General features: G+C 33.2%; 2 protein-coding genes and 1 long non-coding RNA gene across 5 annotated transcripts; 1 reads left to right on the top strand and 2 right to left on the bottom strand.

Moving 5' to 3' along the window:
* Positions 1-3,597: 3,597 nt before the first annotated feature.
* On the top strand, positions 3,598-4,618 carry LOC144545262 (calmodulin-like protein 7). The gene has a single exon (XM_078293854.1). It carries the CDS (start codon positions 3,908-3,910, stop codon positions 4,364-4,366), a length of 459 nt encoding a protein of 152 aa, XP_078149980.1. The 5' UTR covers positions 3,598-3,907; the 3' UTR covers positions 4,367-4,618.
* Positions 4,619-8,904: 4,286 nt separating this feature from the next.
* LOC144545480 (B-box zinc finger protein 24-like) lies at positions 8,905-12,516 on the bottom strand. 3 transcript variants are annotated; one of them, XM_078294052.1, is made up of 3 exons: positions 12,177-12,516; positions 10,157-10,465; positions 8,905-9,322 (listed from the first exon to the last, which is right to left on the bottom strand). In XM_078294052.1, the coding sequence occupies exons 1-3, from the start codon at positions 12,357-12,359 to the stop codon at positions 9,068-9,070; spliced, it is 747 nt and encodes a 248-aa protein (XP_078150178.1). In that variant the 5' UTR covers positions 12,360-12,516; the 3' UTR covers positions 8,905-9,067. The 3 variants fall into 3 exon arrangements, with proteins under 3 accessions (XP_078150178.1, XP_078150183.1, XP_078150188.1); XM_078294057.1 differs by having other exon boundaries at positions 8,905-9,615; positions 10,099-10,465; positions 12,177-12,478; XM_078294062.1 differs by lacking the exon at positions 8,905-9,322 and adding an exon at positions 9,591-9,610 and having other exon boundaries at positions 10,108-10,465; positions 12,177-12,478.
* LOC144545500 (uncharacterized) lies at positions 10,540-12,170 on the bottom strand. The gene is made up of 2 exons (XR_013508535.1): positions 11,937-12,170; positions 10,540-11,045 (listed from the first exon to the last, which is right to left on the bottom strand). It is a non-coding gene; the product is annotated as an uncharacterized LOC144545500 (long non-coding RNA).
* Positions 12,517-14,914: the final 2,398 nt, after the last annotated feature.

The following is a 14,914-nucleotide window of genomic DNA, read 5'->3' as shown; positions in this document are numbered from 1 at the left end:
AAGAGTATATAATTTTAGGAATGGATTGGACAAGAAAGGGAAGTTAATTGTCAAATTGAAGGGTACAAGCTGAAAATTCGCATCCTCTGAGATACCTCAAACTTTGAATGTTTTTTTTTCTGGAAAATCTCACCCGTTCAAATATGTTATGCACGAATCTCAAAGCACAAATAATTCTGGCCCTGTGCTATCTCTGAATAGGCACTGCACCGTACATGTCGGTCGCACAAAAGTTCGAGTTATCTCAGAGGATGATGCTCATTTATGTAAATAATTTCTCTACTTCTTCATTCCCTTTGCTTTGCTACGTTTCAAAATTTTGGCTTATAAAACAAGTAACAGCAATTGGTTACTTATTTTGTTTTCTATATCTTTCTCGTTCAGTTTATAATATTAGATGTGAAGTTTCGCGTTGCTTTAGTTTTGTGATGTTATTTATCTTTATTAAATTATAACGACGCATTTAGTTAAATTTACCACAACCTTGACGAGCTTTAAAACGTCCTAGTTCTACTCAGACAAGTATGTATGAATAACTGAATTAAAAGATGTATCCAGGCCATTCCCACCTAATATACGATACAACGGTGACCATCAATGATCCAAAATAAAGTCTGGTCTGTTACGAAGAGTTCCGACTTTATGGCCCGGTTCTAACAAATAGGAATCTTGGGCTTTCGGCTTTCGGCTTTCGGCTTTCGGCTTTCGGCTTTCGGAATCCAAATATATATTGCACATTTCTATTTGAATAATTATTTCAATCCCCAAACTCCAGTACCCCTATCTCTTAAACAGATTTTAACTTCCCATAAACTAACTTAACTAACTAATTTATTCAAAACACTAGTATAAATACTTGAAATATAATAAATTAATACTTGCAAATTAAGATATTAATACTTGCATGTCTAACTTGATATAACTATATGGAGGGACCACTCAAACTACATGGGGAGAAGAATCATACACATTTTTAGAGGTGAGTTTTTTTTTTTTTTCAATATCTTCCACATTTCTCACGTTCTATGAGGAATTTTGCGAATCTAAAACCACGAATGTATTCTACGCAATTTTATCTTTCAAATGAGATCCATGATGACGTACTTTCGGATTCATCGTCACACAAGTATTTATACCGCATCATACAAGTATTTATACCTATACTTGTAAGTATTTATCCCCAATCGTGGACCCCGCATCTCCGCATCACATTTCCCTAATCGTCCCTGCGTCAACCTTTCTCTAACAAAAATAGTTGACCACATAGGTATAAATACTTCAGTGCATAGATATAAATACTTGTAATACTTGATATTAATACTTTTAAATGTCAGCAGTGTCATATGTGAAAAATACTAGGTATAAATACTTAAATGACGAGGTATAAATACTTGTATGATGACGAACCCGAAAGTATGTCATCATGGATCTCATTTGAAAGATAAAATTGTGTAGAAGACGTTCGTGGTTTTAGATTCGCAAAATTTCTTATAGATCATGAGAAATGTGGACAAGATTGAACAAATAAAATTGGAGGTACAATGGGGGGATGAGAGTGCGGGTACTCATATCATCTCCCTTTCTATTTAGGGGCTGAAATTTCAGCTCCCAACTTTAGGAAATGGAACTTTCGTTAATCAGACAGAGGGGAGTTTAGTACTGAAATAAAAATATTTTAATTACGGCTCTTCAATAAATATATCACCATTTACAAATATTTTCTAAAATGTTCCAAGTAAATATAATTTTCTTCGAAATTTCATGCAAAATATCATTGTGGGGCTCACGGATTTTCCGATGCCTAAACAAAGTGTCTCAGTATATTAAGACTTGAGAGCGACAAAAGCACCAAAACCAAATTGCATAGTTCACTTCAACATGGCATTATTGATAGTAGAATATCTTTATTCACATCAAATGACTTTTAAATTACATGAAATCAGACATAATAGTCTATAAAATCAACTATATGTCTATATGCCTACATTTTTATTAAACACTTTTCGGTTTGTTTTGAAATATATTGTTAAAATTATCAACTTTTATTTAACGGATTGTTAAAATTATAAAGAGATATAGTTAGTTTTAGACATCCTATTTAAACTTTGTATAATTACCAAGTTAGTCATTTTTTTTTCTTTTTTGGAATTTGATACGGAGAGATAGTACAATTGAGGTGAAAAACATATGCTGTGATTTTGGTGTGCTGTGTCATGTTATGACTAAGTTAATGTTTTACGTATTATGCCGTGAATAAAATATCAAAGGGTGATCACGGTATGCGAATGATCACGCCGTGCCCAAGCGTGCAGGGACCAAACATAACCTGTGTGACCATTTGATTCTAATTTAGATAAGTTTATTCAAGATTTAACGATCTAAATTACACGTGACTCGGGTGACCACGTGCCGTACTGTGACTAGATTTTTTGCATGGTGTGTCGTGCCGTTCTGTACTGCAATCGTACCGTTCCGTGACGAAACCGGCTCTGACGTTCTATTTTTCTCACTCTAGGTACACTGCATTCACTCTTTTTTTTTACTCAAAAAGAATTCGCTATTTATCTTGAAACAGCCTAAACTTGATTGATATGAGTAAAGTTGGCCAGGACCCGTTACCCGTACTGAAATAAATGCGATGTCATGCCTCACATGACATGTTGATGATTAATATTCCTACTTCCTAGTGATGGACCCAAGGCAGACGCGTTATCATAAAGAGCTACCAATTTAAATAGCTATGATCATAATTAGGAGCGAGAGTTGTTCCATAATTAGAAATATGTTTCTATTTGTATTGCTGAATATCTTATTAAAATAATGGGGAGTGCTACATGTCATCCGTGCCAATCCAAGAATGTTGTTTTAGGAACTAACTCTATTGTATTAATTGCTGAATATTTTTTTAAAAATAGCTATCGTAATTAGGAGCGAGAGTTGTTCCATAATTAGAAAATTGATATTATAATTTGGTGGAGCTTTAGGGGTTTCTGACAGGCAAAAATGATGGTACAAGGCCGGAATTATGTGGATGGTGGCTGAAATGTGTCTTTGAAATTTGTATAATAACCTCTTAACAAACCCAATTTCCGAATTTAATAATTACGATTCCTAATTGTATCTGTCAGAGCACATGGTTAAGGGTTCCCTTGCGGAAGTCAGCGGATTCCATCCGCGTGTCATCATATCCAACCGTTCCTTCCAGATCAAACATTCAGATCATACCCTCTAATTAATCTCTATACAAATATCATGAATTGAATTAATTTTAAAATTACTAGTTGAGACTTGAGAGGCCCTCTCTATTTATTATAAAAGAAAATTAAATGATTTGATAGCCTCTGAGATGCACCGTCCGCGTCGAACGGATAGAAGGTTAATTTATCGCTAGAAACGCGTTTTCTGGTAGACAATTATTATAAGTTTATAAATCACTTAATCAGACAATGCGCCGTTTTAGCGTATATAACCTGACGAAATCAAATTTTCTAACACAGCCTTTTGTTCATAATATATCACATAGCAGGGTCATATACCGAAATTCCTGATTATTCTATGTATTAATTAGGCCGTGTAACCTGAGACGTGACAAACATTGCATTTGCACAAAGCCTCCCCCGCCCCTCTCTCTCTCTTCAGGACCAAAAGTTCAAAACTGTTGTAGAACCCCCTAATATCTCAATGCCACAGAGAAAATTGGCAAACTCAAACCGCTAGCTAGCTCCAATCCTCCCCTAAAATTTTCCGCTAATCGATTTAACCAAAAATCGTAGCTGCCCGCATCAAAATTTTCCATTTTTTTTTTTTTTGAAGAAAAGATCAAAGGATCATACATCTCTTCCTCTCATTTCTCTTCTACAATCTCTCCTCTCCACAGCCGCGATAAGCTTTTCCGGTTGCGTACAAAATGACCGACAAGGCTGAACTCAAGCGTGTCTTCCAAATGTTCGACAGGGATGGCGATGGCAGCATCACAAAGAAAGAGCTTTTTGATTCCCTGCAGAATCTCGGCATCCACATTCCAGAGGATGAACTCACATCAATGATTGATAAGATCGACGTCAATGGTGACGGGTGCGTTGACATTGATGAGTTTGGTGGATTGTACACGGCGATCATGGACGAGCAACAGAATGAAGAGGAGGATATAATGGAGGCCTTTAAGGTGTTCGATCAAAACGGAGACGGGTTCATTACAGTAGAGGAGTTGCGGTCGGTGCTGAATTCTCTGGGGTTGAAGCAGGGAAGAACGCTCGAGGACTGCAAGCAGATGATCAGCAAGGTCGATAAAGACGGGGATGGAATGGTGAATTTCAAGGAGTTCAAACAGATGATGCGCAGCGGCGGGTTTGCAGCATTGGGTTGAAACTTGAGACAATTCGTTGGTTTGAAATGCTATTTTGTTTTATCTTTTCTTAGTTTGTTTGTTTTTAGGAGAAGTAGGATCGCTGTAGGAAGGATTTTTAATCTCGGGGAAGTCCTGTTAAGTAGACACATGATATTGGTTCATGGGCTTGAATTATATTGTTCTTTTATTTTTTATTTTTTCATGGCAAGATTATTTTCATGTTAACCCTGTTTTGTGGAATACTGGAATTGAACAATTAGACGAGATTAATGGTTGGATTGGTAATGATAATGAAACTTTTACCTTCCTGGGCAATGCTACAATTATTATTGCTATTGGATTCATTTGTATTTTGAACTTAGCATTTGTTCTTCTCTGTGTTTGGAATTTGGATAATAATTTTATTTTGTTAGCATTTGGTCCTCTGTGCGTTGAGATAATAACTCTGTTTTACCTATTTTAGATGATATCAGAGATTAAGCTCACCGAAAAAAAATTTAAAAATAAAAGACTTCTATTACAGATAGAATACAGAAAGTGGTACTATATCACTAGCAGTAAAATTTCTCATGCGTAGAACGTCTATTGAAAAAGAAGATAATTCTATAATTCATAAAGTTTGGAGGAGCCAAATGCCTCCAGTGAAATTATTATAACTTAAATTTAACATGAGAAGAGTTCAAATTCCTCCATTTTTTATACCTCCATTTTTAATTTTTTTTAATAATTTAAAACTTAAAACTTAAAATAAAATCGTTAGATATGTTCTACATCATTTTATCTATGCACATGTAAAAAATTATGACATTTTAATTTTATTTTGGTTGTCATTAAGTGCTTGTAAAAAAACGTACTAATATGGATAATTTTTAAATTGATTTTTCAACTTATTAATTCACATACAAACAAAATTGAAATGTGATAATTTTTTACATGTGCATAGAAAAAAAATAGCATAAATCACATCTAATGGTTTATTTTGACTTTTAAGTTATTAAAGTTTTAAAAAATAGAAAAGAGGCACAAAAATAAAGGCATTTTAACCTTCCTCATTTAACATATATACTGTCTTTTTTTTTGGGGTTAAAAGCCCGTAGGCGTATCATTAACATATATACTATTAAACATACAACAACGGAGCATTAATGTTCTTGATGTGTGATGCAGGTTTCTTTACTTGATTGCTTCATAATATATGGTATAATTAAAGTCTGCCGAATTCTTTCGATTTTTTTATGTTTTTCTTCTTAATATGTTAATTGTTACCTATTCAAGAATTTTTTCTATAGAAACACGGCGAGCAAAAATAGTGCACAAAAAAACACCAAAAACCAAAGAGCAAAAATAGTGCATAATAATTTTATGGGAAAAATCAGGAAGGTGTATAATATACTTTAATGTGATAATTTTTTTATGAATTATAGCAAAACTAATCGTGATAGATAAGAAAAAGAGAATAGAAAGATAAAATAGATATTTATAGAGAAAATTATATTTCAGTTCTCAAAATTACAATTTCTACACTGAATATAGCACTCATCTTCCTTTTTTTTTTTTCTTTTTTTTTTTTCTCAATTTGGTTCACCGGGTCTCCCTGAAAACCGGTCGTTTCAAATTTTCAATCACCTGGTCTCCTATACTGTAATTGTGCAACGTTCATTTTTGGTTGTTGTTAATTATATATTCGACGATGTGAAAGCCACATTCTGTTCTTTCAGGAATCAAGCTGTCTTTTTCTTTAAATTTGACAATTGCAATTATATAAATAATAAAAATAAAATATCATATCCGGCCAAAAGTTAAAATTTCCGATATTTTTGCTGTAGCAGTACAATCGATACAATTAAAAGCGGCTCCGCTATCTACAAAACTGTTGCAGTCTACGACGAATTTGGGGCAAATAAATTACGAATCTCTTGCAGACATTTTTTTTTTAAAAGTTATGGCTTTAATCATCAACTAATAATTTTATTAATAAAAAAAATGAACTTACAAGTTACAACGAATCAAATAACCCCTCAATACAAAATCGAATATTTTATTTTCATAAGATTCACAAAATTACTCAAAATAACTCTAATATTCTAATATCACTTATATATACTCATAATTACTTTATTACCTTAAAACTCTATCGCTTTCTACGATCGTGCTCCGACATCTGGATTTACTCATCCGCACTCTGATCGAGAGGACGTAGAGATTCAATATTCCGAGCTCCGACGATACCGCACTTTCGGCTCCAATCGGCTCCGGTTCCTTTCCTCTCTCTCATTTTTCTCTCCGTTCAAGAAAGTAGAGCTGAGAGAGAAACTATGTTAGAGATGAGATCTAAAAGAATAAGAATAACAAATTATAGCAAAAAAAAGAATGAGGGAGGAGAAACGACAACAGCAACAAGTAGGATTTTGAAATTACTCAAATATTCTCCGTTGGCTGTTGCTCTTCTTTCGTTTTTTTTTTAAAGTGGAGACCCTCTTCTAGATATCTTCATTGTCTCACTGACAAAGAAAACTTGTATTAATTATCATTACAATATAATTGATAAGTCTTATCAAATAGCAATTTAAAATATTGAAATGCAAGCACTTGCTTTTGGGTTCATAGCAAAGATACATAGTCTATAATGTAAGAGGCATGGATTTCAAATTCGGATGAATTTTTTGTTGTTGTTGTAATAATATGAGTAATACATAATTGAGTGATCTGATCTCTAGTTTTTATTAAAATAATATATTGAAATTGTAAATTTTATGAGAAAGGGTATTTGTAATGTATTGAGCATTTTCTATTGATATTGAATATTTGTTATATATTTTACAATCAAGAGATATTGATATAAGTACTGTTGAATGTTTATTGTACCGTTGGTATCTAATTTTGGTACTAACGGTAATGTTCTATAATTAGCAATAAAAGTAAAATCTACTCTTTCTTTATTTTACAATATTTCTAATTTAGTCCCTAATTATTTCTTTATTCTCAACAGAAATGTTACTTACAACTCAATAATTCTTTTGACTTCGCCAACATATAAATTTAAAATTGTTAATTACAAGAAAAATTAAATTTAACTAATTTCATCTAGATTAGTTTTCTCTTAGTACATAAATGACTGATAGTTCATTTACTGAACATTTTTTTATACAAAAATATTTAATTTTGCCATCTGCTTTTATAGATAAAAATAGTACATATCAATATAAAAAAAAAATAATTTTTGATAATTAGATCTTTTATAATTAATAGTAAGCGTGACTTCCGGAGCCGATACAGATTGTTGCAACTACATTATTTTTGTGAATATCGGTATTCCGGTGTCATTAGTTTAATGCTTCTTTTTATGCTACAGATAAAAAAATCGATTAATGTCTTTGAGAAAAAAATAATAATTCTGTGCTAATAATGTTACACAGAGAATTTTCCTAGATAACATATTTGAAACGTAAACTGGAGTATGTTAATGATATGAAAGTAGTCCTCAAGGTAGTGTTTGACATTTCCATTTTTATTCAGAATAAATGCGAAGTAGATATATTAAAAAAAATCGAGCACTAAAAATAAATAAAATTAGAGATAACAAATAAAAAAAGTAAAAATATATTCTTCATATATACTGAATTTTCTTCTTCGTGTAATTAGTACTGAGTTTTGTTCTTGGAATATAGTGCAGAAGAAACTTATTTTAGAATGGTTATTTTTACTTTATTATGGAAGAAACTAGTGCTATCATTTTCATCATAAAAATGCAAATTTACTTTATTAATGGATGCAACGCCCATTTTGTTACAAAATCACAGCGTATGATTTAAGCTTTAAGGACCATAATTAAAATGGATGATGTTTCAAGAGACCATTCACGTAATTTTTATTTTGTGGATCTTTCCCAAGATTCCATCTCTACGAATAGTCTGTGTTAGTTGCCAACGGTGTAATTTTCATTCTGATGCATAATTCTTATTGAAGTCATCTGATCAATATTAATTGATTTATATAACGATCTGCTTTTCAGAATTTTTAATTTTCTCATCTGATCTATTTGATGTGCAATGCCTTCAGAGTGTATTTTTTTTTTTTTAAATAGAATCAAATTTTAATATTTCAATGAAACAAACATGTCAAAATTTATTTTTGTGAAAAACAGCTCCACGGCAAAAAAAAATATTTGTTCCACTGTATACAACATATGAAGTTTTTTGACCATCTGTGATTGGTGTTGGGTATTTATTATTTTGTAAAGCTGTATGCTTGGTATGGCTCAATTTTGACTTTTATGCGGATGTAAATCAAAGCCTGTACTCATTGGCTGTCTTCTTATCATGGCATCTTAAAATAAACAGTTTGCCGATATTAAATTTTGGAATCATCATTGTTTTGCCATTTGTTTATTTCTTTTTTTTTTCCATGCCATGCGCATTTCGCATTAGTTATTATTCCGATCTCTTTTTTCCCTTTTTGTCTGCGATATTATTTAATATTAAAATGTTTGTTGGCTTTTGGCAACCTTCAAAAGAAAAGAAACAACAACAAAATTGAATCGCAAAACACGGAGCAAATTTTCAGATAAAAACACGCGAACCTTATCATACTGTACGGAGTTCTCAAAGTTGTAGCCATGTTTGCATATACTGGCAGGTACACGTGGATATTGCTAGTCTTACAGTAGATATCTTACTTCTCATACTAAAGCAAGCTACACAACAGGCATCTGACCGTTAATTACCCAAGATCAGGGACAACGAAGAACTCTTCATCGTCGGAAGTTTCAATTCTCGGCTTCTTGAAAGTTACTCCTGATTTGTGAGGCTTGTAGAAGGATGCCATGGAGTTATTGTTGTGGGAATGTGGGACCCGCAGCTCAGGTACCTCAGCTGTTGCACGGGAACCCTTTGTTGGAGTCTGCTGCTCTTGGAGGAGACCGATGTCTGAAAACCAGTCTAGTTCGCCAAAACCAAGAGGAGAACCCTTCTGATACTATATTTATAAAAGAAAACAAACAACTTAAAATTATGTATTTATATTCCCTCATAAGAGAAATTAGTGATTTAGTAAACCAAAACTAGCAATACACATCAACTGTTCATTTTCTTTCTTTTTACATTGAGTTGTCTTTGGAGCTAGGCTTGCTTCAAAAATCACAATTCAATTTTGGTATATATATTATGTTAAATCAATGAACAAACTGAGAATAGTTGGAAGAACAACTAAGACCTAATTATAGGCATTTCAATCAGGCTACAGAAAAGAAAAGACAAAACTAAACTCAACTTAATTCGAGTTTCCTGTCGGGAACTCAACTTATGTAACCAATTGCGGTTAATGAAATAGGGAGAATTTTTATTGGTAGTAATTAATAGAAAAGAAGAGAGGGAAACAGAAAGAGTACAACTGTTTTTTTATGGGCAGTAAGATCGGTACTATTCATACCGATCCTAACTCTTTTTTTTTTTTTTTTTTTTTAAGTTAAGATCAGTACTTTTCATATCGATCTAAACTCTCTTTTTTTAAAAAAAAAGTTAGGATCAGTACTGTTCATACCGATCTAAACTTTTTTTTTTTTTTGCAACTTAAAAAAAAAAAAATTTAGAATCGGTATGAACAACACCGATCTTACTACCCATATAAAAATAGCTGTACTCTTTCTATTTCCCTCTCTTCTTTTCTATCAATTACTACCAATAAAAAATTCCCTGAAATAGGGGGCTCGGTTTCCTCAAAAAAAAAGAAAAAAGAAAAGAAAACTGAAACACCTATAACACCAATAGTTATAGCACCGCCACAGCATGGCATGAGAAGTCTAAGACTAACCTTGTCATTCGACTCATAATCAGATAGCTGGAGAAAGTCATCAACCGGCCAAGATGGCACAAATGGTGATGCCACTTGCGGTACTGGTGCAAACTTGGGCTCCACGTTTGGAGCATAGCTCTTAGGCGGCTCCGAATTGTTGTCTCCAACAGAGTCCTTGGCACAGACAGGGTTAAGCCCGACACGGATGCCAGTTGCGAGGTAGCGCTGGTGGTCCCCTGAGAGTGAACCGGAAACATGGATTGGCTCATCACAATCCCGACAAAAAAGTGCCCTATCCTCTACACAGAAGATGAAGGCCGGTTTCTCCTGGTAAAAGATTAACGAGACAAAAAAAACAAAGAACTAAGCTTAGATGTTATTCTATGCAATTGTACATAATATTTTCCTTTATTCCTTTGTTTTTTTCTTATTGTTTTTATTGGAAGAAGCGAGTACAAAATTGATACTTGGCTAACACTGACCAAAAACGGTGCAAAGATAGTATGTGACCTCTCCATACCAAAATATTGGCATATGTGGTACCAACAACCACACTTGTTTTTGCATTTAAAAGAACAAAAACAGCTTGGTGAGTGGTTAAGAGTAAATCAGTTCAGCTAACAGCGCATTTACATAATAACCAATTAATGATGTAAAAAGAACACAGTAGTCTGACCAAAGCTACCAGCCAGTACCACCTGGTAAAACACAGTACTGAAAAATATGGGTGCCAAAGAATTATGCCAGGTTCTGGTACATACACAACTGGTAAAACACAGTACTGAAAAAAACGGGTCTAACCAAGATTGGCAACATCTACACATACGTAGTAGATTGGTATCAGTCTGGATAAAAGTGAAATTATATTCTGTGATGTAAGCAAAACCTTTATACTTCTCTAAATACACTTACTACATATGGCTTGAATATGGGGGAATTATCAATACGGACTATGCTTCTATTTGGGCATTCAAATTACCTCTTAAAATAAAGGTTTTTCTTTGGCTGTTGAAAAGAAATAAAATTCTTACAAAAGCAAATCTTTTAAATAGAGGTTGGACTGGTGATACATCTTGTCCTTTTTGCGGTGATTTTGAGACTACTGATTATTTATTTGTTTCATGCTACTTTGCTTTTCAGATTTGGACATGGATTGCAGCTCATAATAACTTTATATTTACTGGGTCAGCTATGTCTGATATTTGGTTTTTAAATGCACCAATACCCTTCAAAGAGCCAATACTAATTGAACTTGTAAGAGGTGTGGTATTATGGACCCTTTGGTTAGAGAGAAACAAATTGTGTTTTCAAAATTCTCCTATTCCTTCTCTTCATAGTGTTGGGTCAAAGATAATCTCTTTGTGTACATTTTGGTGCTCATCTACTATTAATTCATTATTACCTTCCTTACATCTGATTTTGCCTATGAATACTACTTCTATGTCTTGTCAGGATTTGATAATACAGGATATAGGCACGACTCATTCAGGGGTAGAGGAAGAGGTTATGGTAGAGGAAGGGGCAATACAAGCTATTCAAGATCACAGAGAAGTAATCCATACACTTGGCACCGAGCTACTTCTAGCCTTGGAATGAGTTGATCGCTCATGTTTCTATATTGTCTTTTATGTAATGTTGTTTGCATGTAGTTCGCTTTTGTTTTTGGAGCTATGATGCTTTGGATGTTATACGCTAGTTTGATAGGCTGTTATTTTGTATGCCTAATCTTTCTCTATTCTAGAGATTGAAAAGGCACAAACCATATTAGTTTCAATGGAAACTGGTGGGTTTTCCCCACTTCTTCAAAAAAAAAAAAAAAAACTTCTCGTTTTGCACTAATTACCCCCGCATGGAACTCTTGGTTATTTACTCATCAATCATCATACATCTCCATGTCAGGTCTAGCACCTCACAAATTTTATCGAGATATTGAATTTTAATCTACTGCCTAAATCACATCAAGCCCCATCCGATGCAATAAATAATAACAGCTTAATTCAGATCAAGTATAATCCAAACATAACATGTATGAACTCACCTGACAGATGTCACATCGAGGGAACTTGTTAGGAAGGCTCTCAAGAAGCAACCTCTGGTGCTTGCTCGCTAGTTTATTCGCTGCGTGTACTGCCACGTCGCAATTCGCACACAGCGCAGCCTCGTCGGCGCAGCATATCAGTGTCGCCGGCGCCTTCTCACACACATCGCACTGTATCTTCATCTCTGTTTTTTTTTTATCTCTTGCCCTTTGAGAAGAACCAGAAAAGAAGAACTAATTGTTGGAATGAGAAAATTTAAGGGACGGAGAACTAACAAGTGGAGCAAATCTCGACAAAGTGAGGTGATTGGTGAGGAGATTGAAGGATAAAAGTTTGAACTACCTAATAAGCTTCTATTCTCTGCAATCCAACGTCTAAAATTATTATTTATTTGTCAGAATGGATAATTAATAATTCAGCCGTTCAGATATTTTGATGAATTAAAAAAAAATAATGTAAAAGAATAAAAGATATGCTATAATGCGAACATGTTTCGAATACAAAACACAAGTTGCATGAATTTGAACACGATTTTCTTAAGAAAGATAAGTAATAAGTTGATCTTAATTTTGATTACTAAAAGAGAATTATTATTTTATTGTTATTTAATATCAAATTCTCAGTATCTATTTTATTGACTCTCTATGTTAACATAATAGAATAAGTAAAAAAAAAATGAAGACAAGGATCATTCAGGGATTCTAGTCAGTAAAGATTTAAAATTAAAAATAATAATATGATATTTTTATTAGTTTAACATATTAATCCAATCTTTTCACGAAACATTTTATTTTTCAAATTATAGAAATTAATAGTTATCTTCCAATCAATTTCATATTGTTTTCATCCATGTAACTAATTTTAGTTTCAATTGTGTTAGTAATTTTAAAATTTCAAGTCTTACAATCCTATAAATAATTAATTGCAAACTAATTGTAAGATGATGTGGAGATTCTAGTAATTAGTAGGTGTTGCGTATATTTGCAATTTAAAATATTAATTATGCAAGTTATTAGGACCGTGATCCAACTTAAGTTGAAAAAAAAGACAGTAATGACGTAATATTCATAATTTCTTTTTATCAGCATTCAGTTCATACATATCAGTTGCATTAATATAAAACATAATAATGAGATGTAACAAGAAAAATCCTTTTAGACAGAACTAAACTATTGCAGACGATTGAGAAGAAACAGTAAATCGTCTGTTCTCTGTATTCAGGGACTAGTGGGAGATTTTTTTAAAGGTTTGAGGGGTACGGGAGCGAATTCGTATCCTCTGAGATATCTCAAACTTTGCGTGACTTTATGGAAAATCTCAACCGTTTAAATGCGTTCTGCACGAATCTCAAAACACAAATAATACTGACCCCCTACATCAGCCCCGAATAGGCACCGGACACGTCGGTCACGCAAAATTGAGATATCTCAGAGGATACGCACTCCTGAGCTGGGTCGTTCCCAAAAACTTGTGGCTGGAGATGAAGCGGCAGGCGGCTTGTGGCTGTCGTTTGGAGCATTAACATTTAACAAACTGTGGCTGTCTTCTCAAGACACCGTGTCCTCCCAGATTTTTTTTTGCCCTTTTACAATATTCTTGGAGTGAATCTATGGTACTATGCATATCACGGGTTGTTACCGTGCTACGGCTCTATATTTGAATTTTCAAATCCTAATGGTCGATCCGAACCGTTCATCTTGTTCTCCATATTAATATGTGTTTGGAGACCAAATTTTACATTTTTTGAAAATTTTTTACTATTTTTTTAGATATTTAGAAAATTACTTAATCTGAAAATTCTGAACCATCCAAAAACAGTGATATTTAATAAATCTAAAAAAATAGTAAAAAAATTTCAAAAAATGTAAAATTTGGTCTCCAAACACATATTAATATGGAGAACAAGATGAACGGTTCGAATCGACCATTAGGATTTGAAAACTCAAATATAGAGCCGTAGCACGGTGCCAAATCGTAATATGCATAGTACCATAGACTCACTCATATTCTTGGCAAGGAATTAGACTGTCAATGTGGAGTTTTTTTTTTTTTTTTTTTTTTTTTTTTTGTCATTCCTGTCAATGTGGAGTTGCTACCTCAACAAAAAATACAGGTCCATGGGACCACATGGACCAGGTGGAGTTGCTGCCTCAACAAAAAATACAGATTTTTTTTGCATTTTTGTATTGTATTGGATATTTTTTTTACTGTTTGATTGCGAAAAAGGTTCTAAGCTTCTGCGTTATTTGCTGATTCAGTGGTTAATATTTTCTCTGATCATTCAGGCTTAAAACAGAAAGCTTCAGTTGAATATCTTCCCTCAAAATAAACTCCTAGAGCCGTTTGAATTCATTTATTTTTTATATTATTTTATTAACATGATTTTTGTTAGAGTTTAAGCTATTAGTGTCAGCTATTTTATTATAGAGATCAATTACATTATGAAAAATTCACTTTAGTTTCAACATATGTAGCACGGTATTAACACGTGTTCAGTATGATACAACATTACACAACATATCATTTAAATTGTTTTTATTAAAATAATATGAGTGCTACTGTTGGTGTCATGTCAAATATAAACACTGTATGCTTAGAGCCTATCCAGATCTTTTTTTTTTATGGACCTATCCGGGACTTTTCGTCCAAACAGCATTGTATGTTACCCGTTCCCCTTCTAAAGCTTACATACGTTTCCTTCCTCCTTTTATTTTTTATTAAACACGCCCTCCCACTT

This window comes from Carex rostrata, chromosome 2, assembly GCF_964058835.1.
Source record: "Carex rostrata chromosome 2, lpCarRost1.2, whole genome shotgun sequence".
Classification (NCBI taxonomy): Eukaryota; Viridiplantae; Streptophyta; class Magnoliopsida; order Poales; family Cyperaceae; genus Carex; species Carex rostrata.
Note: the sequence above shows the minus strand (reverse complement) of the source record. Positions and strands in the feature narration are given on the sequence as shown.